The sequence below is a fragment of the Ammospiza nelsoni genome, chromosome 2, assembly GCF_027579445.1.
Source record: "Ammospiza nelsoni isolate bAmmNel1 chromosome 2, bAmmNel1.pri, whole genome shotgun sequence".
Taxonomy (NCBI): domain Eukaryota; kingdom Metazoa; phylum Chordata; class Aves; order Passeriformes; family Passerellidae; genus Ammospiza; species Ammospiza nelsoni.
The window spans coordinates 95,387,803-95,413,181 of NC_080634.1; the positions used below are offsets into that span (position 1 = coordinate 95,387,803).

Genomic DNA, 25,379 nt, shown 5'->3' on the forward strand with positions numbered 1-25,379 from the left:
TGATAGTGAGAACGAATGTGAGTGATTTAGCTGATATTTGGAGATGATTGAACAAATTCAGTTATCCAAGTAGAAATTGTGAAGACAAGATTCAAGTCTGTTCTAGCATATTTCTCTTCTTGTGGAAATGAATGCCTCAAAATCTGGCACTGATAGAGTTGAGCTGATGTGGATATGATGTTGAGCTGAATGTTGAGCTGATGCTGAGCTGAATGTGGAGCTCACCTCTACTCCCAGATCCACTACTGGAAACATGGCCTGCATGATACAGTTAGCTGCATTGCCAGATGTGATGTCCATGTGCTATTCCACATGGAACCTCATTCTGTTTCTATTATACTGAATAGAAAAAATCCAGTTTCTTCAACATCACAGATACCTGTGCTAAATCCCAGTTACAAAATATTCAGAGAGGATGTTGTGTTCTGTCTTGCCAGCCAGGCAAGAAGTACACTTGTACTTTCCAAAAATTAGGGTACAGCTGGTTTGAAAGGAGAACGTGGTCCCCCTGGCCAACCTGGATTCCCTGGAGTGCGTGGTGAAAGAGGTTTCCCTGGCTCTCCTGGGATAGGTTCTGCAGGATTACCTGGTGAAAAAGGAGACAGAGGCTTTGCTGGAACCCCAGGTTTACCAGGACTTCCAGGTAATGCTATAATGTGTTTTAAAAAATACAAAAAAATATTTTAAATTGTGCCCTTTAAATGGTACAGCCTAAAAGATCATCGGAATTTAAGCCTGAAATAAAAAGACTTGCTGATTTGAATCAGTGCTCTCTTTCGCCAGTATAATTGCAATTTTTGAGGGCAGTTTTCTTGAAGGATTTGCTAGGCAAAATGGGATGGTTCAGGTTCATCCTAGTTTTTTACGAAGTTTCTACCAAAAAAACTTCGTAACAAGTCACTTTTAATGGTATGGATGAACTGATAATGCTGTCAAGGTAGCAGTCCCTTGTTTTATTTCATCAGTTCCTGTACTCTAATACAACTTTACATTTACAGGAGCAAAGGGTGAAGCAGGACGAACTATATCGCTCCCTGGACCTCCTGGGGCAGATGGCCTTCCTGGGCCACCTGGTTTCCCTGGACCCCAAGGTACAGCAGTCTGTTAATCTTTGTCTGATGATCTGGATGGTTCTGTTCCCCAGAAGTTAGCCTTTGTGTTGACATTTGTCTTGTTTCTATTTGCGAAGGTGACAAAGGGAATCCTGGGCTTCCAGGCAGACCTGGCCTACCAGGAGAAAAAGGTGCTGTTGGGCAGCCAGGGATAGGGTTCCCTGGACCTCCAGGTCCCAAAGGTAAGGTAGAGCTGTCCATCTAACAGGGCTGGTGTAACTGGAGTGTGGGTGGAGGCCTAGGTCTGCACTGTCATCCAGCCATAGCTGCATGGATTTGGGAGGTGCAGCTGAAGAAGCTCCCTTGCAGAAGTCAGCCAGCAGCGCAGGGAGCATTCTTTCAATAGAGTTCAGCTGCACACTTGCTTTGTGTAGTGCATGGTGCACCTGCAGACAATGTCACAGCTACTGCCAGATGGAAAGTGAAATGGTACAGCTTCTTTCATTGCAGCAACTGAAGTTGCTGAGATGAGATGACCCTTCTGAGAGATGAAAAACACTGTGTGTAGTTGGTCCAAATAATATGCTGATGTAACTGTAACAGTTGTGGGCCAGAGCTTACATCTCTGCTGGGTCCCAGACAGCTGAGAGTGGCTTGGTTAGAATTCCAGCTTACTCAATATAAGTGTAGTCTTCCCTCCATGGCCATTGTCAGCATATGCAAGTAGCTTGGAGAGAGTCTAAATGTTTTGGAATTTTTGAAGATGTATTTGACAGTACTGCTGCTCATTTAGAACTAGATGACTGAACTTTCAGCAGCCACCTCAATCACCAAAATTCTTTTGTGTCTTTGTCATTATTTCTTATGATTCCACACACGAATGAACTGGGAGGGTCAGAAACTTAATAATGAGAAAGGGCGTATTTTTCTCTGTAACCATGTCTGATTCCTCTGAGAGTGCATTGGGACCTGAACAGAAAAGGCCCATTGTATCTGTAAAAGAATTGCTGTATGCACTTTGATGCCAGATGAAAGAAATGACACATTAAATATATTTCTTTAAAGGACCCTTCCATGAACTCAGCCCTGCCCAATGACATTCTGAGGTCTTAGCCTAAAAGCTAGATTTCTGCCTGCTTCATTTGAATTTGTTGTACATGTGCTTATGTTGAGTGAGTGCTATCTTTAAGGGATTTATAGAATGTTGTAGGTATTCCTTCTTGCATTCCCAAGGTGCAGTTCATGGGCTAGCTCTGGCATAGAAACCTTCTGTATGAAACCCTCAGCAGGACACGTAGAACGCATCACAAGACATATACTGCACAAAAGGTGTTGATTCACAGGTTGGCTATGTTGTGCATCCCTCAGTCTGATGCCCCACACATTAAGTTGCCTTTTCTGAAGAAGACTTTGGGAACCCGGTTTTGCACGATATTTCTCACAGGGGAGATGGGAGATGAACTCACAAGGCTATTATTTAAGAGGAGACACTCAGCATTTATTTCTTCTGGGTGGTTGTTTCTCATCAGAAGGCAACTGCTGCACAAAAGTCAGTGTTTGAATCTTTGTTGGGACATTTGCATACTGGCAGGGGTAGAAGTTTGACTGCCTAGGTCTTTGTTAACACGTCCTTGTGAATAGTTCAGTTTAGAGGCTTAAAGAAGCATCAGGGGTCACTTACAGACAGAGGGTAATGATGAGACTCTAGGTTTGTTTTGCTTTGTTTTATAGGTTTCCAAGGTCAGCCTGGCTCACCTGGTCAGCCAGGAACTCCAGGAACCCCCGGTCTGGATGGTTTGCCAGGAGTTCCAGGTTTACAAGGCCAAAAGGTAGATGTCAGCTGTTGATACTTTTATCTGTGACTCCCCATGTTGACAGGAATGTGAGCAAGGAAAAACTTTAGAAGCTGGCCAAACTGCCTTTCATTTTATGTTTCCCACTGTGCACACAAGGAGACAGAGCAGAGGATAAATGCTTGGCATTAACACTTTTAAAGGGCTTACAGCTCTCCCCTGAAGTCATGTATAGTGGTCTGTACATAAGCCCTATACTGGATAATTTAATTACATTCAATAAATGATTTCTTGGTTTTGAAGTGTTGTTTCCTAATCTATTGCATTTCTTTGGCTAGGGTGAACCTGGTGTAGGTCTACCTGGCCCTAAGGGATTGCCAGGCCCCCCTGGCCCAGCTGGCATCCCTGGAGAGAAGGGAAGTCCAGGACTGCCTGGTTTACGTGGCGAGCAGGGCTTTCCAGGCATACCTGGACAGCAGGGATTCAGAGGTAACGTCACTGGAAAAATGCAGTTCTGTATTTGTATTCCTTTTTAAAGTCACTCTCCTGCAGATGCAGTGAAAAGTCCATTCATTACTGAAATATCTTACTGATATCTTGGGGAATTGCTCTTTTCCCATCTCATTTTTTCCTACTACCCACCAGTAGTAAATGCTAGCAGCAAAGAGCAGCCCTTCGTCCAAGCCCAGGCTTAGAGGTGTTGGTGGCTGAATGAAGTCTCCTTGGCCATGGGCTTCCAAAGCACCTTGTCTGGCATCTTCAGCAAGCAAGATATCAAACAGCATCAGAGAAGGCCTGGTCTATGTTTCTCCTGTCTCCCTGCAGGTGACCCTGGTCTCCCAGGTCTCCAAGGCTTGCAGGGCCCTCCAGGTGCACCAGGGCTGGGCCCTCCAGGATTGCCAGGACCTGCTGGGCAGCCGGGACCCCAGGGACCACCAGGTGAGCAGAGAATACTCCCATGATGCTGCTTAAGAGCAGAATTTTGACATAAGTGGGTAACACAGGTAAAAGTGTTGCTTGAGAACTTTTTGCAGTGTGAAGTTGATAGGGGTAGATGGGGGGGCATGCCAGTGGGCCTCCTCCATGTGGTCCAAAATGAAGGGTGAGGCCTCCTGAGAGGATTTCTGGCATTTGGATTGGTCTCCTCGGGTCATTGATGGGTTATTGATACAGGTTCAAAGCCTCTCTTAGGAAAAGAGGACTGGTTCTGCTGTCTGCCTTTGAGTCTTTATCCTCTGTGCCCTCTAATTTGTGAATCACAGGTGAACATGGTCAGATATGCTTATTAATGGTTTTCCTTGTGTTTTGTTAAGGACTAATCTGATATCTTCTGTATTTCCTAGGATTTCCCGGAATAAAAGGAGAAAGGGGCTTCCCTGGTATCCCAGGTCTAGATATGCCAGGACCTAAAGGGGATAAAGGCAGCCCGGGCCAGCCAGGAGTCCCAGGCTCTGTGGGGTTACCTGGCCTGCCAGGTCCACAGGGGGCTGTTGGGCTGAAAGGATCAACAGGTAAATGCCCTGTCCCTCAGAAATCAGCATCTTTGACAGCTGTTTCATTAAGTTGTGATAGCACACCCTTTCACTCAGTTAGGAATTGATTGATCAAAGAGCCCAAGCTTGGGAAAATGCAAGGACTGATGTCAGTAAAGCAGCTCTGCGCATGTAACTGAACTGCTGCTGCTGAAGTCCTTTCATGGACCAAATCCAGCAGGTTGAATCCAGCCTTGCTCCTGTAATAATCAAAGAGGATTATTCTGCACAGTTTTGGTGACAGAGTATGGTTTTAATAATGCCTTTGTTAATGACAGCATTGTTTGCTGTAATAGGGAGTTTTAAGAATTTGTCAAAAACCCATTACAAACTGTTTTCTTCTGGTTTTCATAATACTGTTTGTACTGTTGTTTTCTCTATTGGGCTGCTTTAGTTTAATCATCTTCTTTGTCCCATTTTTCCTTAAGCAGTGCAACTCCTAATATGATAGGCAGTAAATAATTCTGTTTCTTGTATTTCTTTGCACTGCTTGCTTTATTTTTTTTATTAACTCTTCTTCTTTGGCTTCAGGACCCAAAGGAGAAATGGGAGTTATGGGAACTCCTGGGTTGCCAGGAACTCCTGGGCCAGTTGGAGAACGAGGGTTTCCTGGTGAAAAAGGTAAGAGTGAGATTTTCTCAATATAAAAATTGCAAACCCTACACCTTTTCCCCAACAGAAGTTGAGAAATAACCAAAGCTAAGGAGTATACTTGGCCTAAGGAACTGTTTATGTCAAGAGACTTACCTCTAAGTTAGAAAAAGTATAAAAGGCCACATTCTAGGAGCAGGCATGAGTTTGGGCACCAAAACATGATTTTTGATCAATTTTTCAAGAGCATAAGATTTTGCTAGGTGTTGGGCTGCCATAGGTATTACTCCAAGAAAAATACACTATTTGAAATTATTAAAAGCCAGCAGGAAGGTCTTAATTAAGAGCCTCAGATAATGCTCTGTATTACTGCCAAACCCCTGTCCTTATTGTTTCAAGAGTCTAAAATTATTGGATTAGAAGTGGGAAAAATATGTCAACTTTCTGACAGAACTATTGTGAAGTATAAAAAAAGATCATAGGAGCTGTTCCAGAGCATGATATTTGGTGGTCAAAATCTGAATAAATAGCTAATTTAATTTGTTGTTGTCTACTAAATATTCTTGCAAAGTTTTATATGCCCCTATAACATTCAGTGCTGTCTCTTTATAGGTAGCCAAGGTTTCAAAGGTGTAATTGGACCACAGGGTGATCCTGGTGTTAAGGGAGATAAAGGTGAAGCTGGTCTCCCAGGAAAACCTGGAACAATAGACAACATGGACATGGTTAGCCTCAAAGGCCAGAAGGGAGATCAAGGAGAAAAAGGTAATTTTATTCTCTAACTGTGTGAATAAGTGGAATTAACACTCATATACTACCAAGCAGCAGTTCTTTGAATTCAGTTTTGTGTTAGTTTTAGGCAACAGTTTTTAAAATGAAATTAAAGAGTTTTGCACAGCAAATATAGATATTTTTCTGGTGTTCTTCAACTGTATAGAAAAAAAGAATAATCACAGATCAGAGGGGTTTTGTTTGAACAGAAGAGGTTCAATTTGTCCTTTTATAATTGATTTTACCTCTTTAATCACAAGACTCTCTGAAAATAAAAGAAATTTTAAAAGTAAAACTAGAGCTTTCCAGAAGGGAAAAGCTGTCTTTTATGTAAAATATGTAGTTGTGGCCATGAAGATCAACTGATAATGTAAGAAAAAAAGTGAGCTGCCTTTTTTGGCACACTTTCTTGTGACCTGAAGAAAATTCAGTAAAGAAATGCATTTATGTCAATGATACCAACAGATCAACTTATTTCAGTTTAGAAATATCTGGAAGTATGCAGGGATAAGGCAATCAGTTTTCTGTTTAGAAACTTTAGAAATGGTTATAGATTTGTTCGCTTTTTTAGATAATACCTTCTTCTTGGTTTTTTAGTTTTACTGCTAATTGGTAAATTATTTGTTTGAAATAATTTTCTCTCCCATATTTCTTTTCAAAGAAAAAAATGTGTATAGTTTGCATATTTTTAGTATTTTTTCTTCTTACTATACATTATATTTTATTTAAAAAATAAGAGTTTTTAATAAATGGTTACTTTTTTTGTTAAAATAGAAGTGTAGAGCTTAGAAGGGAGCTGCTGAGATATTGTGGTGTTTAATTTCCCTCAACCAAGTCCTTCAGGCTTTAATAGTATATCATGTTTTCTGAAACAATTATCGTTCCTTTTATACTTTGTGATTGCTCCCCAGTTTGGCTGAATCCTTGTTAGAGTGCACATTGCTGAAACAAGCAAAGTACTTTCACCTCAGGCCTGTCTAGAATGAAATTTCCCTTTCTTGAAACAATAGCTGACTGAGTTTGTGATTAGCTATAATTCTTAGTCCCTTAGTTCTAGACTACTGTGTGATAATTTTTCATTTTGTATGCGTGTTTTTGACTTCTTCTATCCCACACGTGGTGCATTATGCTTTTTGATTTTCATTGTGATGATTTCCAAGCTTCACTCAAACTCTTCAAAATCCTTCTGTAGTCTAATCCTGTCCTCGTTTCGAGCCTTTCCTTTCGAGTGTCATCTGTACATTTCATCAGTGCATTCTAGGGCAGACTCCTTTCCAGTTTGACAGTGAATCACTAACAACTATACTATGTTGTATTTGAACTGTGGAAACAGGAGAGTATCCCAGTCTTAGCTACCTCTTATCTCCATGTCCTGGCTAATTGTCAGAAGGAGATGTGGGCTCACGTGTTCTGGTTGGGTCTCAGAGAAACCTGGGCATGTGGGTAAGTAGTGCCTTGCAGCTTGGGCAGCCAGGGGCTGCAGGGGAGGGCGTCAGCCAGTGAGCAGTGAGTACATCTGCCCTTCAACTGAGATGCAGCTTCTGAGAGTACTTTTAATGTAGCTCCCAGCCTACAAAGATTTCATCTAGATTATTTTTTCTCATTTGTTTCTGGTCTTGATATGTACAGTGCTTTGTGAAGACTTAAAACCACATGGGTCGTTTTCACTATTTCCTTATCTACTATTGGCATGTAGGATGATTAATTTTATTTTGTACCTAGAAATCTAAATTAGGCACACTTGTTACATGCAAATAAAGAAACCTTTGCTGAGAAATTCAAATGGTTAGTTTCTTTGGTTTCTAATTTACTAATCTCTCCATCACTAACAATGCATGCTTGCAAACTTCTACACTCTACCTTTTCCTCACCACATGCAGTCTACAGATTGGCCTGGCTCACACAGCCTGGAAGAGTAGGTTCCAAACAGATCCCAGCCTGCAAATTTCTGCTCTTGCCTCATCCTCTCCAAGCAAAAGATACTTAGTACCAGTAGAGAAAAATAATTTAGTGATACTCCGTAGCTTTGCTGATCTTTTGGCTGCCTTCATTCCTCTAGACATGAATATCACAGTAATGCTTTTAGAAGCTTCCAAAAGACAAACTATGCAGATAAGACACTGAATTTTTATGGCATATTATCAGTGATGCTTAATGAAAAAATTTGGGTTTGTACATCTTGAAATGTTTTTAATGAAAGCTGCTTACTTAAAAACATTCAGTGATTTATCTTCAGTAACCTGTTGTCCTGCAGCTCTATGCAACACTAACAGAATTGTTTATGACCAAAAGGCATGGACATAAAGCTGGAGAAGAGGCACGCTAGAGAGTAAGAGATCAAGCCTTCTGAAGGTGCTTTACATTAAATGGAACAGGGAAAACAGCAAATTTCTGTCTGTTTACTAACTGTTCACATGTGCCCTTTTAGAGAGCTGAACAGTTAAATCAATAATTTCTGCTAATATCTGTTGGCCACTTTTCAAATAACTTATTAATCTAACTCAAACACGCATTCCTTCCATTTCTTTTATAGATATAACTTGCTTTGTAATTTGCACAGGCACCCATAAAATTGCAATAGTTTTCAGCCTTTTCTCAGTACTGGTTTAATGATGAAAGTTGTGTTTTACTAAGCCATTTCCTTGTTCAACAGAGAGAAGCAGCAGTGATCAAAAATTAACTAGAAGGATTATTGTATGTAATTGCAGTAAATTGTAATAAAATTGATCTCACTGTGTTTTTCTTTTTGGTGTCCAGGGGACCATGGAGAAGCAGGAGAAAAAGGGCTACGTGGGGATTATGGAGAACCAGGAATTCCAGGGAGAGATGGTGAACCCGGTACTCCAGGACAGCCAGGTATGTCTGAAGATAACAGCAGACAGACTGTTGTCAGGTATTTTAAACCTTGTTAATGATGGGATTATTCATTTCTCTGTTGTCCATAGGACCAAAAGGTGATCAAGGCCCCCCAGGGTACCCAGGGGATCCAGGAATTCCAGGACAAAAAGGATCGGTTGGTGAAATGGGTCTGCCAGGTACTGATTGCTAGGAATTTCTTATTTTTTTCCTTAATTAATATAGAACATTCTGAGAAATCTGTATGGAATATTTGTTGGTGTAGATCTACTAAACAATTGCACTGTTTCCAAGCAGGCCATGGCTTGGACAGGAGCACTCTTTGCTGGGTTCAGAACTGGCTGCATGGCCGGGCCCAGAGAGTGGTGGTGAATGGTGCTGCATCCAGCTGGCGACCAGTCACCAGTGGTGTCCCTCAGGAGTCTGTGCTGGGGCCAGTTCTGTTTAATATTTTTATTGATGACATGGATGAGGGTTTAGAGTCCTTTATTAGCAAATTTGCAGACGACACTAAGCTGGGAACGTGTGTTGATCTGTTAGAGGGACAGAGGGCTTTGCAGAGGGACTTGGAATGGTTGGATGGATGGGCAGAATCCAATGGGATGAAGTTCAATAAGTCCAAGTGCCAAGTCCTGCACTTTGGCCACAATAACCCTCTGCAATGATACAAGCTGGGGACGGTGTGGCTGGACAGTGCTCAGGTGGAAAGGGACCTGGGGGTGCTGGTTGACAGTCGGCTGAACATGAGCCAGCAGTGTGCCCAGGTGGCCAAGAAGGCCAATGGCATCCTGGCCAGTATCAGGAACGGTGTGGCCAGCAGGAGCAGGGAGGTCATTCTTCCCCTGTACTCAGAACTGGTGAGGCCTCACCTGGAGTATTGCGTCCAGTTCTGGGCCCCTCACTTTAGGAGGGACGTTGAGATGCTTGAGCGTGTCCAAAGGAGGGCAACGAGGCTGGTGAGGGGCTTGGAACACAAGCCATATGAAGAACGACTGAGGGAGCTGGGGGTGTTCAGCCTGGAGAAAAGGAGACTCAGGGGTGACCTTATCACTCTCTTCAACTTCCTGAAGGGTGGCTGTGGTGAGCTGGGGTCGGTCTCTTTCTCCGGGCAACAACAGACAGAACAAGAGGACACAGTCTCAAGCTGCGCCAAGGGAGATACAGGCTAGAATTAAGGAGGAAGTATTTTACAGAAAGAGTGGTCAAATACTGGAATCATCTACCCAGGGAGGCGGTGGAGTCACCATCCCTCAAAGAGTTTAAAAAAAGACTGGATGTGGCACTTGGTGCCATGATCTAGTTGAGGTGTTAGAACATGGGTTGGACTCGATGATCTTACAGGTCTCTTCCAACCTAGAATTTCTGTGATTCCGTGTTTGCAGTGACTAAACGCTAGGCTTTTGACGCATTGCTTTTCAATCCTATTGTCATATACAAATAATAGGATGGTTTCCTAAGTTGCTACATGCAAATCCTTTAGCTGGATCTTTAGGTTTTCTGTATTTGTTTCAGGCAGGCAGTTTTTTGAGTGGTTCCTGTTTGTGTCTCTGATAGTTTGTGAACTGCATTAAGCTTCTTGTGTATTTTCCCCCTTCTAAAAGGTTTGGTGAGCTGCTGTGTACTGCCTGTCAATTATGAACTGTAGGGGTCTGGGAATAAAATTGTTGTGGAAGGGATTGGTAAAGAATAAAATGGAGAAGAACCTATAACTCAGCATGGAAACTTTGTCTTCATTGGGATGGCCTTGTGTCTAGCATATTTAGAAATCAAACATGAAAGTCTGAAATGGTAAATGAGGACAGAAAACATATGCTGCAGAGGAGTCACTTTGTAGTACTATTAGAAATTAATCAAATAAAAATAAAGTTTTATTCAGTTCATATTTTTAGCAAGATCTTTGTTTACTCTGAATCCAAGATTATGACTGTCTTCTATGAGTAGAGTTGATCATCCTATAAGTCCCATTTAGAGAGTGAATCTCTTTTCTCACAGAAAATGTACTTACTTTTATAGCTCTTAATGGCCAAAGCAACACTGAAACATCACTGTCAACACTGCTGAGGTACCACTGGTTCTGATGTACCTATTTTTTCCTTCCCTTTACTAGGAACACCTGGAGAAAAGGGTCTTCCTGGAGTACCAGGTTCACCAGGCACACCAGGGTTCCCTGGGCAAAAAGGCGAAAAAGGAGACAAAGGAGCACCAGGTTTTCCTGGAATTGGCTTTCCAGGGGCTCCTGGGGAGAAGGTATTTATATCCCTGAGGATTTGGTTATCTCTACCAAGCACTTGAAGAGATGCTGTTGGCCTTTAAGCTGTTTTGTTATATTTTCTATTATGCTAATTTAACTGCCTTATGAAAAACTTGAAAGGTGTGCATATGTACAGGCTTAGATGCATTCTGTTTGATGGAACCAATATCCAGTGTTCTTTTTTATTATCTCTGCTTAAAATAGGCTAATTGACAGTGCTAGAAAGGTAGGGAAGGGGAAGCACTTTTAAAAATACTAAGTCAATAATGTGAAAAGGCATTTTATGAACAGGGAAAATAATCACACTAAAATAATGTTACTGTACTTTTACAAAGATACTATACAGTGCTCAGCCACTACTGAAAAGTGAACTGTGCTAATACTGTCTGTAAAGTTTAATTGAATCTCTAATAGTATCTATTAGGATTCTCATTTGTTTCATATTCCTTTTCCTAGCTGTACAATGACAGTTATAATGAATTTATAAGTAAAAGTGGTAAAAAATAATACCTGCTAATCTGGTAGCAAACTTACTGAGGACTCAAAAAAAGACTTTTTTTAAGGTGCTGAAGTGTAATAAATTAAAAGGCTAATTTTGAAAAGACTTTGTATAACCATCCTAAAAATGCATAGAAGACTGCTCATTTTCATTTGTAGGTATTAAGCAATTGCTAGATTACTTGAAAAACTCTGATAGTGGAATTTAATACCAAATTTAATCCTAAATTACATTGTGTAGAAGTGGAAAAATTATGGAATTCTTTAAATTCAGATGCATAAGAGGGGTGACATCTACCACTGCATACAGAAAAAACTGTTTCAGAATTAATGTCTGGATTTTATGTGTGCTTCTTCTTCTAGGGAGAACCAGGAAGAACGGGTAGTCCAGGTCTATCTGGAGAAAAAGGTGAAAAGGGTAATATAGGAATTCCTGGAATGCCGGGTGCCCCAGGTCCCAAAGGATCCCCTGGCATGGCAGGATTTCCAGGCAAGTGTTTATGCTTCTACAAAACAGAAACTGCAGTGAAAAGTTGAAGTAAAAATTATATCAAATATCCCACATGGAAACACATTTTTCTTCCTTTCTTTAGGAAGCCCTGGCCGCCATGGAGAAAAGGGTGAAAAAGGACTTCCTGGCTTAAGTGGCATTCCAGGTTTAAAAGGAGAACCAGGTAAAAAAGAAATATAAACCAGCAAAGGACACTTAAAATATTGTTTGTCTCCAGGCAGTGGCTAAAACAAAATCTTTTGCATTCTACATTCATTTTGGCTCAGATATTTCGCAGTGATTTTGTTCATTTCATAAGCAAAAAAGACATTGCTTGAAAATATTGACATATTTCCTAGGTAAATATGAGTCAGTGTAGTGGGAATAGATTTTACCACCTTCCACAAGACCAGTTGTTGCTACAGCCATTACTTCTGTTGTTTCTGAGTTAATTGTAAAACAATTCAGTTAATCTTTATGCCCAAACCTGAACCACCATAACATTATCATAATTTCACTGATGTTAGAAAGGAAATAGAGTATGGAAGAGAGTAAATCCATTGCTGTTACGAACCTTTTTGATCTTGGAGTCTTCTGTTCTCAGTTTTTTGGCTGCAGGACACATCATCTTACAGGACAATGGACTGTGCTGTTCACAAGTCTTTGCTAGAGGTCCTGCATTCTAAACTCACTGCGATTCATGATAATTAGCTGTGTCAAAATATTTAATACTTGAGCCCTGTCTCAGACGGATTTAATTCAGAAGTAAACTCAGTGGAAAGTCACACTGAAGTCATCATGCAATATCTGCTTGGTCTCTGTGGGTGCAAAAGAAAAGTTTTTCATGCGAGAGAAAAAAAGTCATAGTTCAAATAAAAATGTCAATGATTTTTCAGGTGAACCTGGTCTAAAAAGTCATAGTTAAAATGAAAATGTCAATGATTTTTCAGGTGAACCTGGTTTTCCGGGTCCTGCTGGTGCCGCTGGTCAGAAGGGTGAACCAGGTTATGATGGGATTCCAGGTGCAGCTGGTGCAAAGGGTGAACAAGGTACTGTGACTGTCATCTTCAGTTCCCATGGTATGAAAATGCACAGACACAGGCTGCACAAGTTGGTAGAGGTGTGTCCTGGTTTTGAGTCCTTTGGATGAAACGTTAGAAAATAAAGTCAATATTGATGTCTTAGGATCATCCAGCATTGCAATGTGATCATTTAGATGAGCAACTGTGTTTAATCAAATCAATGTAATATTGAAAGAATTTCTTTCACAAAGGCTGGTAATACTTTAAAGAATTGTGTTTTGGCATTTATTTCAGCCTGAAACTTAGCTGTGAAATAGTGGAGCAGCCTTGCCTTTTCTTTGGGTAGGGTTTTCAGTCATACAGGACCCATTGTGCTAAATACAATACCAGTACATAACAAAAACAGCCTCTGCCCTGAGGAACTTTTGCATAAGCCAATTATTTGAAATTTGTATTTGCATAATAGAGTTTTATTCATTATAGGTTAAATGTAAGTACTTTCCTGACTTTTCATTTTTTGCTGTCTCTTTACTGCAGGTCTTCCAGGTAGAGGACTTCCAGGATTTCCTGGTGCAAAGGGAGATAAAGGTAAAACAATTACTTAAACAATTATAAGCCTCCTTCCCAACATACTATAACCATAATCCTGTAATGCAGACATATTTTCTACTTCATTCTTTTACATCCTATGCCTTCTCAGAGCAAGCAGAAGCTCTGAGAGGTTCAAATACTGATTTCTGTTACAGTGCCAACATCTTGGAATTAGATATACCCTAAAATAGGTAATTATTCATAGTGTGGAATTCTCTGCAAGCTGTGGTGTGATGAGGTAATATAAATAACTCCCGTATTTGTGTGCTGTGTTTTGACTCCAAGTATTTCTGTTTTCCTACTAATTTTGCAAGAATCAAAGTTTAGTGAGGCTCTGTGCACAGACAGCTATAGGTAGTGGTTTTGTGGCCAGGATACTGTAGTGATCTTTTTGCCTGAACCTGTTTTGCAGCCCAGACATATTAATTGCTAAATTAGTCATTTACTGTATCTCAATTGAGCATGTCTAAGCTATGCACAGGAGCATGGTGCAGAGATGCAAAAGATAGCAGAGTCCTGCTGAGATCCCACTGAAAATTTTTATTACCTGGGCTCAGGACTTAATTGCTTGGGTACAGTTGCATGACCATGACAATTCAAGTCCCCTTACGTTCTTTGAAAAGTGTGTCACTACACTGTGCTGTGAGAATGGTTTGACTGGCTTGAGTCAGTGCTTGTTCAAGGTGTCTGTAATGCACCATGCTCCAGTTAATGAAATAAGTATATCCTAGACACTAGGCTGCAATAGATACAGTAGTCAAGAAATGTCAAACTGCTGTTGATAAAAGAAATTGCGTATAATGGGGGAATTTTCAATTTTAACTATCCACAATTTTCCATTGTGGAAAACACAAACAATTCAAGTAGTTCATCCATGAAATTAACATGACACAGCAGATTTTGAAGAAATTACATAGCTTTAAATGTCAATGCCCTACCTCACTTATTCATTCTACTAATAAAGGAAACTTGTCTGGACAACCAAAGTGATAAACCAGAATTTCAGGATATCATTTATTTACCATCTTAGACTAATTAATAATCATTAACTACTGTGAAATCCCTAATGTTAAAGATTTAATAAATTTAGCAAATGTTCTGATTGTAGCTCGGTAGGTGTGTAGAGCACTAGATTATGAGAACACTTCTCTCACCTTCCCCATCTCTCATTTTGTCAGCTCAGCTCATTTAAAAATATCTGGGTTTAGAGTAAGTATATATTCTAAAGGTATTTCTTTGGTAGTTCCAAAGAAACAAGTCAAGGATTTAAAAACCTTGTTCTGCTCAAGCAGAGACCCAGGGATAGTGTTCTCTATAAATTTTGGTTTTTTTTATTATTGTACTTATACCAATTATTCTATATTCTTTTGCTCAGTCTAAAACTAGATTGAATTGCAATTGTCAACTATTTGTACAAGCCTGAAAGTAAGTACAAGGAGTCTAAATCTAGATCTTAGTAAAAAAGTATTCAATTTTTCTCCAGGAGCAAGACCTTTTGTGCTTAGTCAAGCACAACATCCATTACTTGACTATGACAATAATAATTGCTGTGGAGTAAGGGTTTGGGGGCTTTATAACCTTTGTGTAAGGAGTGGTAGAGGGATGCTGAATGTTAATCTATTTTAAGAGTGACTAAAAACAGCCCAGTGATGAGTTTAGATAAGAAAAGGTATGTCAGTCAAAATACTTTCCTCATATTTTATATCATATTGTGAAGAATCACACACTTTTCCTGAAGTTTTGCATTTTATAGAAATGTATGAAGTTAAGGTCAGTGTTTTCAAAAAGAGTAAAGCTTACAATGAGTGGATAATATGGCAGAAGGTTTCAGTGATTGTGATCTCTCTAATCGTGTTCTCTTGTTGTTTCAAATCTTAGGTGCAAAAGGTGAAGTGGGTTTTCCAGGATCCCCAGGAAGTCCAGGGATCCCCGGCCTGAAAGGGGAGCCAGGATATGCAGGTCCACCAGGCCCTAAAGGGAACCAAGGTCTTCCCGGGCTGCCAGGAAGTGCAATTGAAGGCCCTAAAGGAGACAGAGGACCCCAAGGCCAACCTGGTCTTCCAGGTAATTCTTTATCTTTAGTGTTAAAGTATTGCTGGTCCTCGAGGCTTGCCTAATTAATTAATTATTAATACAATCAATATTGCATATCTTTGTTCATCCTCTTCTCCCAGGTCAGAGAAAAGCCTTTGTTCACAGGCAGTTTTGGCAGTGTGTCCTAGAACAGGCTGATTTTGTATCCTTAAGCACTTAACTTTGTCCAGAAATCGTTCAAGTGTTGAGAAGGTTGCCTCCCATTTCCATGTTTCCCTATGGACTTTATTTACTGTTTTGAGGCATCCAGGGCTGTTTGTTCCTATGTGCTGAGGTTAATGTACGTAAAAATGGCCCACCTTGGCCTTTCCATGGCAGTGGCCTGTGCTAGAGGCTAAGGAGGAGAGTGGAGCAGAGTACAAAGTATCTTTAGCATGTTTATGCCTGAGGATGGACTATCTGCTTGTTCTGCACATGTGGAAAACTGCCTCTGTTTTCAGTCAGCTACAGGCTGAGAGAGGATTGGATGAAAGGTGTCCCTGCAACAGATTCTCCTACTTATTTTCTTGAAATGTTACAAGAATTTTTTTTGGTTCTGACCATCTGTACACCCTGTTTGTCCTCCATGAGATACTACTCTAAGCCAATTTTGCTGCAAAATACTCTTTTCTTCTGTTTTTTTAGGTTTACCAGGTCCAATAGGGCCACCAGGACCTCCAGGTCTGAAAGGGGCCAAAGGAGAGCAAGGGAGCAATGGCTGGCCAGGGATCCCTGGGGGTCCAGGAATGAAAGGTGATCCGGGTTCCCAAGGACTGCCAGTAAGTTACTTTCAGTACACTCCAGATTTGCTGAAAGCTGGTTCTTGTAATTAATAGATATATTAATCATACAGTTTCTTGTTCAAAACAATAATATTTTATGTTCAAAGTGCCTTTGCACTCACTGCTGATGATGTAAAGTCATTTTGAAAACATTTCAATGCTGTCCTTGGAAAGGCTGCCCCAGTGAGCTAATGAACTTATTAGAAATTTATAGATAGTGAGTGGTAACATACAACACCCAAAATATAATTTACAGTGTTTTAACAGCACGGGATGGCTGAAGCACATCCATAAATCTGGTAAATGCATTAGTAGTTAATTTTAAAGGTTGCATATTTCATGATAAATTGCCTTCTGAAAATACCTGAACTGTTTGCTTTTGTTATGAAGGCTCTCAAATAAAGTGCACTTTCAGTACTGTCAGTGATGAAATATTGCTGCTGTTTTAGAACTACAAACAGGCAATACTATTAATACATTTTTGTCATATATTATTCATTTTCCCTGGCCTAAAATAGTCACTTTTCAGTATACTAACAAGAGTGAAGTAGAATAGGACAGTCACCCAGAATAGTTTGTCTTCTTTATTCTTTCTCTCAGGGTGTATGATCCCTTTTTCCACACTGAAAAATATGCTCTATTTTTTAACTTTTCATTCCTTCTTTCCTACTACACTGGGAATGGAGATCATTTAGCCCAGAGTAGAAGGAGGCTCAGAGGGGCCCTTATCAGAGGGGACCTTATAATTCTCTACAACTCCCTGAAAGGAAGTTGTGGCCAGATTGGGGTCGGTCTCTTCTCCCAAGTAACAAATGAGAGGACAAGAAGAAATGGTCTCAGGTTATGCCAGGGGAGCTTTAGATTGGATATTAGGAAAAATTTCTTCACTGAAAGGGTGGTCAGGCATTAGAATGAGCTGCCCAGGAAAGTGGTGGAGTCACCGTCCCTGGAAGTGTTCAAAAAATGTGTGGATAGAACACTTGAGGTGTTTGGTTTAGGGGTGAGTATGGTGGTGCTGGGTTAATGCTTGGATTTGATGATCTTAGGGGTATTTCCCAATCTTAATGATTCTATTAAAAAAAGGACAATAGTAATAAAAATAATATTTATGGAAAAAAGGATGAGAAAATTCCTAGTGTACAAAAGGAAGAAAGACTCAGGAATAAGGTCCTGATATGAAATGCAGGGCTTTAAAGGTCCACATTATTTTTGATAATGCAAAGATCTAGTGCATCTTTTTCTACATCCAGGAGTCACTTCACAGAGACTTTAGGATTTGCTTCTGTGTTCAGCCCTTTTTATATTTGATACCATACTGTACCATACCAGCTTTGAAGGTAGTAATTTCCAACATAAGCCTCCAGTATATTTTCTGTAGTTTAATAATTTGCACTGCTTTTACAGAGAGCTAAATTTCTATACCCCAGGAAATTGCAAAGCTTTTCACTGGTTGCTCTACTAGTCTGAGACTGTTTGCTGAGAAAGAATGGGAAATGCCTAAGGGTTTTGATTCCATGCCTTCAATCAGAAAAAATGTTTCACTATCCTTGAGCCATAATTCATAGTAGCAGGTTGTTAACTCAGTGTGAAATGCTGCAGTGAGAGTGATATTAAATATTAAGCTTCCTCTGATGATACATACTAAGATGAGTTTCCACTGTTCCCAGTGTGACAGGCTCCTACCCTGATTATGGCTGAATTGCTCATACAGGTTTCCAGGTACATGGTTGCCTATATCAGAATGGAGATTTTGTTGCAACATGAGTAACACAACCTGTCCAAAAATGGTATCCAAAGAAAGTAAATACAGAGATCAGACTGTGAAATACAAATCTCATGTTTTTTTTCCTGTTCATTTTAGTGTTGTAATGGGAGAAGAAACATTTTCCTGAAATAGTTTTGTTCTGTTTGGAACAGACCCAAAAAAGTTGTTTACCTAGCTGTATCTGATGAGAAAAAAAATTAGGAAATGCATATTTTAGGAAATGCATTTATGGGAAATGTATTTTGATGGAAAGCATCCAATAAACTCCCCTTATAAATATTTTTATAATTATAACCTAAAATATATACATATATTTGAACCCCCCCCCTCTTTTAATGTGATTGACTCATAATTGCCTTCTGAATGAAAGCTAGCTCTCCTGTTTTGGGCTTCAGAAGTTCACATATTATGATACAAAGAGATGGCCATTTCTTTAAACAATCCTCTATGCTGTGACTGTGTGACAGAAGGAAACCAGGGAATCTTACTGCATTCATGCCTTCCTTAACTCTTGAGAGCAGCACTTCTTTTGTTTAACTTTGGAGTCTTTAGATGTTTAACTGTGGGCATCCATTTTTGAACTAGTCATCTCCCTTTATAATCAGTGAAAAGAATTAGACATTTGTTGTTCTTCTCACCTTAATATAAACATCTAACTTGCACTAAATGAAAAATCACTTCCATGTGCCTATTTTATTGCTCTGCAAATTTGATAAGATGACTTCTACTGTTGGTATTCTTTTTCACTGTGTGTTTAATTCACATCTCCAACTTCTGGTTGGTAGGTTACTTAGCAAATGGATTTTCTTTCCTCCACCTATGTTCTGTGTTTTATTATATAGTGAACTATCACCATCATACCAAATCAGCCAGGGAGAAACTCTAAACTATACTAACAAGCTTTTTGATCTGCAACAGACAAAAGAAGAAAATAAATTGGCTGCCATTTGAATGACTATTTACAATGTCTTTTGAAAAAGGGTCTTGGTTTTCCTTGAAGTGAGGCTACAGTGAACGTGTTACCATTAATTTCAGGGCTACAGTTTAGAATGCTGAAGGCAGAAGGAAGAGTTCCCATTGTGTTTGAAGTGTTTTAAGTCCTTGAGTGTTTTATCCCTGTTGAAAAGTAAAAATCTTCAGAGAATTATAAATTGTTGAGCATATTTAATTTCATCCTATGTGTGAATGTAGCAGTTTTCAAGTCTGCTAGAATTACCCCATTTAATTATCTAACCAGTAACCTCCTGCTGGGACTGCACTGAAATTAGTATCTGCTGAGGTTTGTGCTTACAGATGTTTTTCATAATTACATGGTCTATGGTTGAGAACCTTTTTACTGGCTGCAGTGCTAGTAGTACCTCATTCTGGTCTGGTATCTTTGAGGCAAAAAATAGTTTAGAAAGAGCAAAGTGTCACTCCTGTTCCGGTAGGAAAAGCTTCTCAGCTAATCAAGGGAGAGAATGACCATTTCTTAAATTTAATGGCTTTTTCATATTACATTTTTTTCATAGATTTTCATTAATACCCAGCCTATATGAGAGCCATATCATAATAGTGTAGGATAACTATATTTCACATTTTCTTTTATGCAGGGTAGTCCTGGTTTGCCAGGAGATGTTGGTCCAAAGGGTGATCTCGGACCTCCAGGAATTCCCGGTGTTCCAGGTGAGGAGGAAACTTAACATACTCCTGAAAAGTATGCAAAAATATCTCTTTCATATCCTTCCCCTCTCAAAAGAAATGCCCAAAGAATGCTGACTCTATGTTAATAATTACTGACACTGAAAGCTGTGTCAAAAACCACAAAAGCATTGAGATTTTTCTTAAGATTTTTTTGTCTCTTGCCTGTTCTTGCATTGAAAATATTAAATGTGCACTTCCTTTAAAAGATGGATGTAAAATTGATTGTTAGATGCTACCAGTCAAGAATCTTCAAGTTTTTCTTGAGAATTGAAGAGGCAAATCTTATAATTATATGTGAGGAAGTGAGCTCTGTATGTCTCTCTTGTTGAATATACAGGTGTATAAAAATACAATTATTAATAGAAAAAACATAATGCTTTTAATCTAGAGAATGATATTATTAAAGTAACAGAACTTTGAGGAGAAGTAAGAGAAAAAAAAAGAGAAATTTATTTTCAGTCATCATTTCTTTTATGACTTAGTGGTGATGTTTGTATCATGTTTTTGCAAATAGTTAAAAAGTACTTGAGCAAATAAAGTCATGTCTTTTTCAGGATCATGGGGGTCATACATGATTATTCCACACATATCCTTCCAAATCCAGAAATTACTGAATTTTCATGCAAATATTTTCTTTCACTTCAGGTCCAAAAGGGACTCCTGGCTTCCCAGGCCTTAAGGGTGAGCGAGGTGATCAAGGTCTTCCTGGATCTAAAGGTATAATGAAGACTTGTGCTTTTTTCCCCCAGATTTTTTTGGTAAAATGGTTATTTTTGATTAATTTATTGTTATTTGTGGCTACAACTCTTCACCCTTTTGTTCTGTGTAAAAACTCAGAATATGAAACCGGGTATCATGGATCAGCATCTGAATGGTCAGATTAGAATCATAGAATGGTTTGGGATTGAAGGGATCTTAAAAACCATCTAGTCCCAACCTGCCTGCCATGGGCAGGGACATCTTTCACTAGACCAGGTTGCTCAGAGCCCCATCCAACCTGGCTTTGAATGCTTCCAGGGATAGAACTTCTGCAGCTTCTTTGGAAACCTCTGTCCCAGTGCTTCATCACCCTCACAGTAAAAAAATCATCCTCCTTAAGTCCAATCTAAATTAACACTCTTCCTGTAAACACTTCTTTCTTCCACACTGTTACCCCTTCCTCTGTCACTCCAGACCCTGGTAAAAAATCTCTCTGTCTTTCTTATAAACCCCTTTTATATATTGAAAGGCCGCAGTGAGGCCTTCCTCGGGCCTTCTGCAGGCTGAACAAGCCCAACTCTCTCAGCCTGTCTTCATAGAAGATCTCTTCCACCCCTCTGATCATTTTCATGGCCCTGCTCTGGGCCTGCTCTAACAGGTACATGCCCTCCTTGTACAGGGGACCCCAGAGCTGCATATAATACTCCAGGTGGGCTCTTAGAGCAGAGGAGGAGCATTGCTGGCCACACTTCTTTTCACGTAGCCCTGTATTGGTTTTCTGGGCTGCAAGCAGACATTGCCGACTCATCCCGTTTTTTATCTACTTGTGTTTCCCAAGTCCTACTCTGCAGGGCTGTTTCAATCCATTCATCCCCCAGTCTGTACTGATACTGTGGATTGCTCTGGCCCATGTGTAAGACCTTGCACTTGGCCTGCACTTGTTGAACTTCATGAGGTTTCCACTGGCCCACTTGTCACGTATGTCAGGGTGCCTCTGGATGGCATCCCTTCCTTCCGGCATATTGACTACACCACTCAACCTGGGGTTATTTGCAGACTTGCTGAGACAGCTCCATGGAGCCTAAGGTCTGAACAGCTATTTCAGTCCATGGGAAGTCTGTTTGGCTGGAGATATCAGCATAGATAGGCTTCATTTTGGGAAGTTTTGCAGTTTCGTTCACATGTAAAGTCTAGGATGTATTGATATCTTGTGACTATCTGGGACAGGCTTCAGTCTCTGACTTTATAAATGGCAATACAAGGTAACTTTTTTTTCATTTGTGCTATACTACATTCATGCTGATTTTCTTGGTTGATTTTCACAGGTTTACAAGGCCCACCAGGCCCACCAGGTCCTTTTCAGCTTATTAAAGGGGATCCTGGCTTACCTGGACCTGTAGGACCAGTTGGTCTCAAGGGATTCCCAGGACTTCCAGGTCCCAAAGGACAACAAGGTGAGAGTTTCTAATTTGCCAGTAGAAAGATATTTTTGTAATGTAAAATAGTCAAAGGTAGGCTAGATACTACAAGATTTTTGGTATAATATTATCCAATTTTTGTAAATTGTGTCAGTGAGGAAGAAGCTTCTTTTTGAAGCTCATCCAAAACAGATGCCTTCCTGGTGGTTTTTTATAGGCTCTCACTCTGCAGGCAGCACATCAGTATCTGAAATCAGTAGTAGGCAGAATGACTTGCAGCACTCTGCTTATCCTTTCCCCAAAATGTATTTGTCAGGGTGTATTCTGTCATTAGTCTTGAATCCAAACTTAATTACTGTGTGTCTCTGGGACAAGAAGGCATGAGGAAGAACACTTGATGCTGGAATGAAAAGCAATTCCTGAGGAAGCTTGTTCCAAGGTCCTGGATTTCTTCTTTTAGTCCAGATATGGCAATTTTTATAAAGAGTAGGTGAACTGCAAAAATGAAACACATCAGCAAGTAAGAGAATGGAGCAAGTGGTAGGAAAAATGAAATGCTGGCACGGGGACATGTCATTCAGAATGATGGGACATGGAGAATGGGAGCTCAGGGGTGTTAAGATTCTAAGGGAAAGCTTTTTTCCTGAATGATTTATGTTGAGTTGATGGGGAATTACAGTGGAGGATAATGAATATCTTCTTCCTAGTTAATTAAGTACATATGAAAGTTTTCTCTTGAAGGTGATGATACAGCTCTGCAACTGCTGTCCTTTATGAAATAGCTGTGAAACAGTCTCAGTGATTGAACACAGCATGGGTTTGCTTGTGCAGAATCCATTACTCTATCACTAGTAGTCAATTCAGTACATCAAAACAATGTTTCTTTTTGGGTGATCAGGAAAAGGAAATCTGTGAGTGTCTGATGAGACACAGAAATATTCCTATAGTGCTGATAGTATTAACTTCCTTCTCCTGAAGTCAGATTTGCTGAGTTTATGTAGAATTCATAGCATCCCTAAAAATTGATAAAGGGAAGACATAAAATATGTCTGAATTGGGAAGAAGCTAAGAGGATACCCATTTTCCCACTGTTCATGACCCTAATTTTTTATGGTCTATTTTTGATTGAGTCATATGATAAGCAGAGAGAGAAGAGATTCCTTTTCGTATTCCAGTCAAATGCTAGCTTGTTTAGAAAGATGCTCTCTCCTTGCTTCTCCTTCTCTACTATAGAATCACTTTGCCTGCAGTAACCCTCATATATTCTCTACATATGGAACTGTCTGCACTAAATCTGCAGGAGTTTAGTTTATGCTGAGGCATACCTATGCTGTACTGTATTAAAAGCCAAAAGGTCAGAATGAACATGAAATAATATCCACTAATAATTATTGCTTGTTTTTCAACAGGGGTGACAGGACCTTCAGGTGTACCTGGACCACCTGGTAGTCCAGGGTTTGATGGTCAGCCTGGGCAGAAAGGAGAAGCTGGTCCTTTTGGTCCCCCAGGTAAGTCCCTGCATTCTTCAAAGACTTGATTCCTTCATGGAAAAAATAACATGTGATATTAGGTGTGAATGTATCTAATTTCACTTCTTTAGACATGTAGGGAGGGACTCTGTCTGCAGAAATAAAAGGAGTCTTTCTGTATTGTAGGGCCCAGAGGATTTCCTGGTCCCCCTGGCCCTGATGGCTTGCCTGGGGCTATGGGCCCACCAGGGGCACCATCAGTTGCTCATGGATTCCTTGTTACCAGACACAGTCAAACCATTGAAGAACCATCATGTCCGTTTGGAACAAGGCTGATTTACCACGGCTACTCCTTGCTTTATGTACAAGGCAATGAAAGAGCACATGGCCAAGATCTGGGTAAGTGGAGACCAAATTAGAATTCAGTTAGAACTCATTACAAACCAAATGCTGCTCTCGTTTATAGGACTGCATTGAGCAAATCTGTGTAATTGCTCTGGCTCAGACCTAGGCACACCAGAACAAGGAAGATGTTGCTACACCACAGTGGATACAACTCCTAGTTACTGAGATGGCTCACGGGGTCTTGGGCAGTCTGATGGATCTGGGTTTGCTCAGCCTTAACTGATATTTATGGAGAGGCCTTTATTGCAGTCTACGGCTGCCTAGAGAAAGGGTAGAGAGTATAGAGTCCCTTCTCAGAGGGTCTCAGTGACAGAAGCAGCAATGGACCACAAGTATGAGATACATTTTAGTGAAACATGAAGAAAAGCCCTTTCATTATGCTGATGGTCAACCGTTGGAGCAGAACCCCAGAGGGATGGTTGAATTTCTTGTCTTTGGAGATCCTCAAAACTCAACTAAATCTGGATCCAAGAAACTAGATCCAGCTGGTAGGGCAGTTCGCTAGATGACCTCTAGAGGTCTATTCCAACCTAACGTATTCTGTAATTCTACAGGCAAGACTGGACTACTCCTTTCTTTGCCTTGTTCATTCCTCATGAAGCTAAGAGAAGTGAATTCTCTGAGAAAACTGGGCCATCCAGAGCAAGTGTTCTCTGCCTTATTTAGCTGCTCCTGGAAATAATTGTTAGGCAGTTGGCAGTAGCTTAACAAAACTGTTAAGAAATAACCTTTCACTTAACATTTCAGGTACAGCAGGAAGCTGTCTTCGGAAATTCAGTACCATGCCTTTCTTATTCTGCAATATCAACAACGTCTGTAATTTTGCATCAAGGAATGACTACTCCTACTGGCTGTCTACCCCTGAGCCCATGCCAATGAATATGGCTCCTATCACTGGTGATAATATCAGACCATTCATCAGCAGGTATGGTTTCAGTTCTGCTGTATTTATAAAGTGAAAAAGCCCGTGGAAAGAGCTTAGGGTACTTTATTTTTCTGGACAAGGTTTTGAATCTGTACATTTTTATTTCCTGCCTTTAAATTTGAAGTTTGAATTCTTTTGATGAAATGTTTCAAAGTGTGCATGTTTTCAGTTTAGACTTTGATCAAAAATAAATCCATTTTGGGGAAAACCCAAAGAAATAGAATAGCCTATTTTGAGTATAATTGAAATTCAAAGATGTACTTTGAAATGTTGTCTTGCAAAAGCTGTGATGTATTTTGAAGGAAAATTTGTGCATTTTTTCACAATTCTTGTCTGAAACACTTCTGTTCTTTGACTAGCCATAGCTAGAAGCTTTTTAGGGCTCAGTTTCCTTTTGTTTGAAAATGGTAGCATTTTTATCATACAGTAGACTGACAGGCTTCTTCCATTGTTTTAGACATTCTGCTCGAATACAGCCATTATTTTCTGAATTAAAGGAAACAATTGAAAAATCAATCATCTATTTTTTTAATAATTCCGGATTCACAGCTAGCATAAAGAATGGTGCTTATATCAGAGACATAACTGTTCTGCATCAATGCAATGTTGAACTTTTGGTCCATTTGAAATTTTAAGACCACTAGAAAACCTCTTCTTGCATAATATATCCAGTGCTGAAGCCAGAGTTTTGAGCAAGAGTGTGGCAAACTGCC

General features: G+C 40.0%; 1 protein-coding gene across 1 annotated transcript in view; it reads left to right on the top strand.

The window, feature by feature from the left end:
• The window catches only part of COL4A1 (collagen type IV alpha 1 chain), a 122,143-nt gene that overhangs the window by 89,319 nt on the left and 7,445 nt on the right, over nucleotides 1–25,379 (top strand). Inside the window, exons 26-49 of the mRNA XM_059467172.1 lie at nucleotides 475–643; nucleotides 999–1,091; nucleotides 1,190–1,294; nucleotides 2,784–2,881; nucleotides 3,184–3,334; nucleotides 3,671–3,784; nucleotides 4,189–4,356; nucleotides 4,909–4,998; nucleotides 5,581–5,733; nucleotides 8,497–8,595; nucleotides 8,685–8,774; nucleotides 10,703–10,842; nucleotides 11,708–11,838; nucleotides 11,942–12,018; nucleotides 12,785–12,883; nucleotides 13,394–13,444; nucleotides 15,326–15,511; nucleotides 16,166–16,299; nucleotides 19,660–19,732; nucleotides 20,396–20,467; nucleotides 21,775–21,903; nucleotides 23,277–23,375; nucleotides 23,523–23,735; nucleotides 24,489–24,666. Coding sequence (XP_059323155.1) covers nucleotides 475–643; nucleotides 999–1,091; nucleotides 1,190–1,294; nucleotides 2,784–2,881; nucleotides 3,184–3,334; nucleotides 3,671–3,784; nucleotides 4,189–4,356; nucleotides 4,909–4,998; nucleotides 5,581–5,733; nucleotides 8,497–8,595; nucleotides 8,685–8,774; nucleotides 10,703–10,842; nucleotides 11,708–11,838; nucleotides 11,942–12,018; nucleotides 12,785–12,883; nucleotides 13,394–13,444; nucleotides 15,326–15,511; nucleotides 16,166–16,299; nucleotides 19,660–19,732; nucleotides 20,396–20,467; nucleotides 21,775–21,903; nucleotides 23,277–23,375; nucleotides 23,523–23,735; nucleotides 24,489–24,666 — 2,912 coding nt within the window. The remainder of the gene's footprint in view (nucleotides 1–474; nucleotides 644–998; nucleotides 1,092–1,189; nucleotides 1,295–2,783; nucleotides 2,882–3,183; nucleotides 3,335–3,670; nucleotides 3,785–4,188; nucleotides 4,357–4,908; nucleotides 4,999–5,580; nucleotides 5,734–8,496; nucleotides 8,596–8,684; nucleotides 8,775–10,702; nucleotides 10,843–11,707; nucleotides 11,839–11,941; nucleotides 12,019–12,784; nucleotides 12,884–13,393; nucleotides 13,445–15,325; nucleotides 15,512–16,165; nucleotides 16,300–19,659; nucleotides 19,733–20,395; nucleotides 20,468–21,774; nucleotides 21,904–23,276; nucleotides 23,376–23,522; nucleotides 23,736–24,488; nucleotides 24,667–25,379) is intronic.